Source organism: Ursus maritimus, unplaced genomic scaffold (genome assembly GCF_017311325.1).
Source record: "Ursus maritimus isolate PB19 unplaced genomic scaffold, ASM1731132v1 scaffold_10, whole genome shotgun sequence".
Classification (NCBI taxonomy): Eukaryota; Metazoa; Chordata; class Mammalia; order Carnivora; family Ursidae; genus Ursus; species Ursus maritimus.
The window spans coordinates 26,814,968-26,817,214 of record NW_024423344.1 but is presented as its reverse complement, the minus strand read 5'-3'; the positions used below and the strand labels follow the sequence as shown (position 1 = coordinate 26,817,214).

The 2,247-nt window shown below is 47.4% G+C and overlaps 1 protein-coding gene across 1 annotated transcript; it reads right to left on the bottom strand.

Moving 5' to 3' along the window:
• Positions 1–907: 907 nt before the first annotated feature.
• SMIM2 (small integral membrane protein 2) lies at positions 908–2,001 on the bottom strand. The gene is given in 2 exon segments (XM_040620089.1): positions 908–1,802; positions 1,804–2,001. Coding segments are annotated over 2 exon segments (240 nt in total). The 3' UTR covers positions 908–1,760.
• Positions 2,002–2,247: the final 246 nt, after the last annotated feature.

Genomic DNA, 2,247 nt, shown 5'->3' with positions numbered 1-2,247 from the left:
ACTGTTGATCGTGAGGGAGAGACTTGAGGGAGATTCTGAGCAGTTCCCAGAATAAATTCCCACGTAAATTCAAAGAATGCTAGTGGAGAGAAGCCACTGCTCTCTCTCTTTTAAGCCAAATAATATATCTTCCTGCCGGAACAGAGTTGTTCTTGGCAATTGGAAGTGAATGCGAGGAGGGAATCAAAACACGATGCCTGAGAAAGGAATCCATAAGAAATCTGAAGGCATGGACATGGTGAGAAATAACAAAGAAAGATGAGTTGGTAGCAGGAACAAAAGTGAACTGTACCATAGGCGATGGCTCATTGGCTCTTAGAATAGGGTTGGTGATGCCACGTACTTAGTAGTAGGGCTGGGGCAGTCAAGCTGAAGATCCATGTGTCCTTCCTTTCCATTCTGAGGGCTCAGGGGAAGGTCCCTGCCCAGCCGTGGAAACCTCAGGTCAGGCTTTTGGAAGCTGAGGCCCCAGCCCCCGCTGCCTCCTTGCACCAATTCTGGAAGGACACTCCAGGACCAAATCAGCGAGGCCTCACCTTGTGATAGAAAAAGTCAACACAGATGGTAGTGAGACCTGGTAGAGAGTATTCTCTTCCCTCTGCCTTCAGGTGCTGGAACTGCCTCTGGGCGACTTTGGCAAGTTTGACAATGGCAGAAGTATTTGGAGGAATTTTTTTGCTGGCAAAGGGGAGTGGATGATTGGGCATAGACATGGTGCTATAGTTCTTTGTACTAAAACTGTACATGGGCAGAAAGTCCAGATTCCTTGCACCTCTTATCACAGCTAATGTCCTAGTGCCCACGTGAAAACTCCTCAAGTATTAGCATTTGGGTAAAAATGAAGTTCTCTGTGGTGGCAAGAACAAATTCATCCTGAATGCTATACATTCCAGCTAGAGGCATCAGTGTGTGCGCATGAATCACCAGGCAGAGACGGCTACACTTGCCTGACTCCAAAGTCCGTGACTCACAGAACACTCACATACTCAAATACCCACTGTTTACAGGAGTACCTTTCTCCAGGTGGCTGGGAGCGGTTTACACGCAGCTAGCTCACCCTCAGCATGTCCCCTGCAGGGAGAGCAGAAGGTGGGGAAAGAGGAAGGGTAGACATAATCATCTGCATTTTGTGCGGGGAAACTGAGGCACAAACAAGCCCTCAAGGGAAATGTGTAGACATTTATGAGTCAGACACTGCGCATGGAAGAGCCAAAATGAGCGATTCAGAATCCTAAGTAGACTTTTCTCATGCAGCCGTTCTCACACAGCCTCCAAACAGGTGAGCCAAAACGCAGACTCATTGTATCTTACGTTTATAACCAGTTTCCCACCCCTCATTCCATCTGTGACTTCTGCTCCATGTCACTGTGACCTTTTTATTGTCTTTAGAGGCCTCTCGACCCTTCTTTCCTCCTGACCTGTTCCAAGTTCTGACAGGCACCTCATTCCTGATATTTACTGCATTCTTGACCATTACCTGATCCTCAATATTTCTCCCATTTTGAATCTCTACCACCCTTTCCCATTACCTGTTCCTGACCCATACACCTTGATGCCCAGAGGTAGGATTGCCAATAGGGTGAAGATTGGGGCCAGAGGGACGTTCACAGAAGGAGTATAAAATGTCCATTTTACTCATTTATTTTTGAAAACCAGAGCATTTATCGGCTGAAGTTTTAGGCCAAATCTAAATATCCTCCTGCTGAAATAACTGCAATAACTGGCTCTGTTAAAATAGCTGCATCCAAAGGACTGACAGTCTAGATGTCACCTGCTTCTGGCTGACTTTGATCCTCTTTTCTTGTGGCCTTGCCTTCTGTTGCGCTGTATTCCGGTGTGTGGTTATTCAGAAGAGAAGTTTGCACTGGGGCAGCTTTCTACTGTGTTGCTCCAAGGGAGGACTATGTAGGTGTCACACATGAAACCCGTCTAGAAGCCCAACAGGATGCTAATGGCATGGCCACGTGTTTCTACCTCCCCGTGAGGCAGCCGGGCTGGCATCAGTCCTCTCCCCAACCTCCTTCCTGCCCCCATCCACCCACCAGCTCTTGTTGGGTCAGAAATGCAGTTCTCTGGTAGTGCCAGACAGCCAGATGATGCTGGAAAAAAGAAAGAAAAAGGAAAAGCAGATTTCTAAATTAAGCACAAGTCTCATTTATAAAAATAAATAGCCACAGCCTAGCAACAAGCTGACAGCTCAGCTTCCCTTCGTGATGTAACCTCTGTGGCTGGAGCCGGGAATGACAC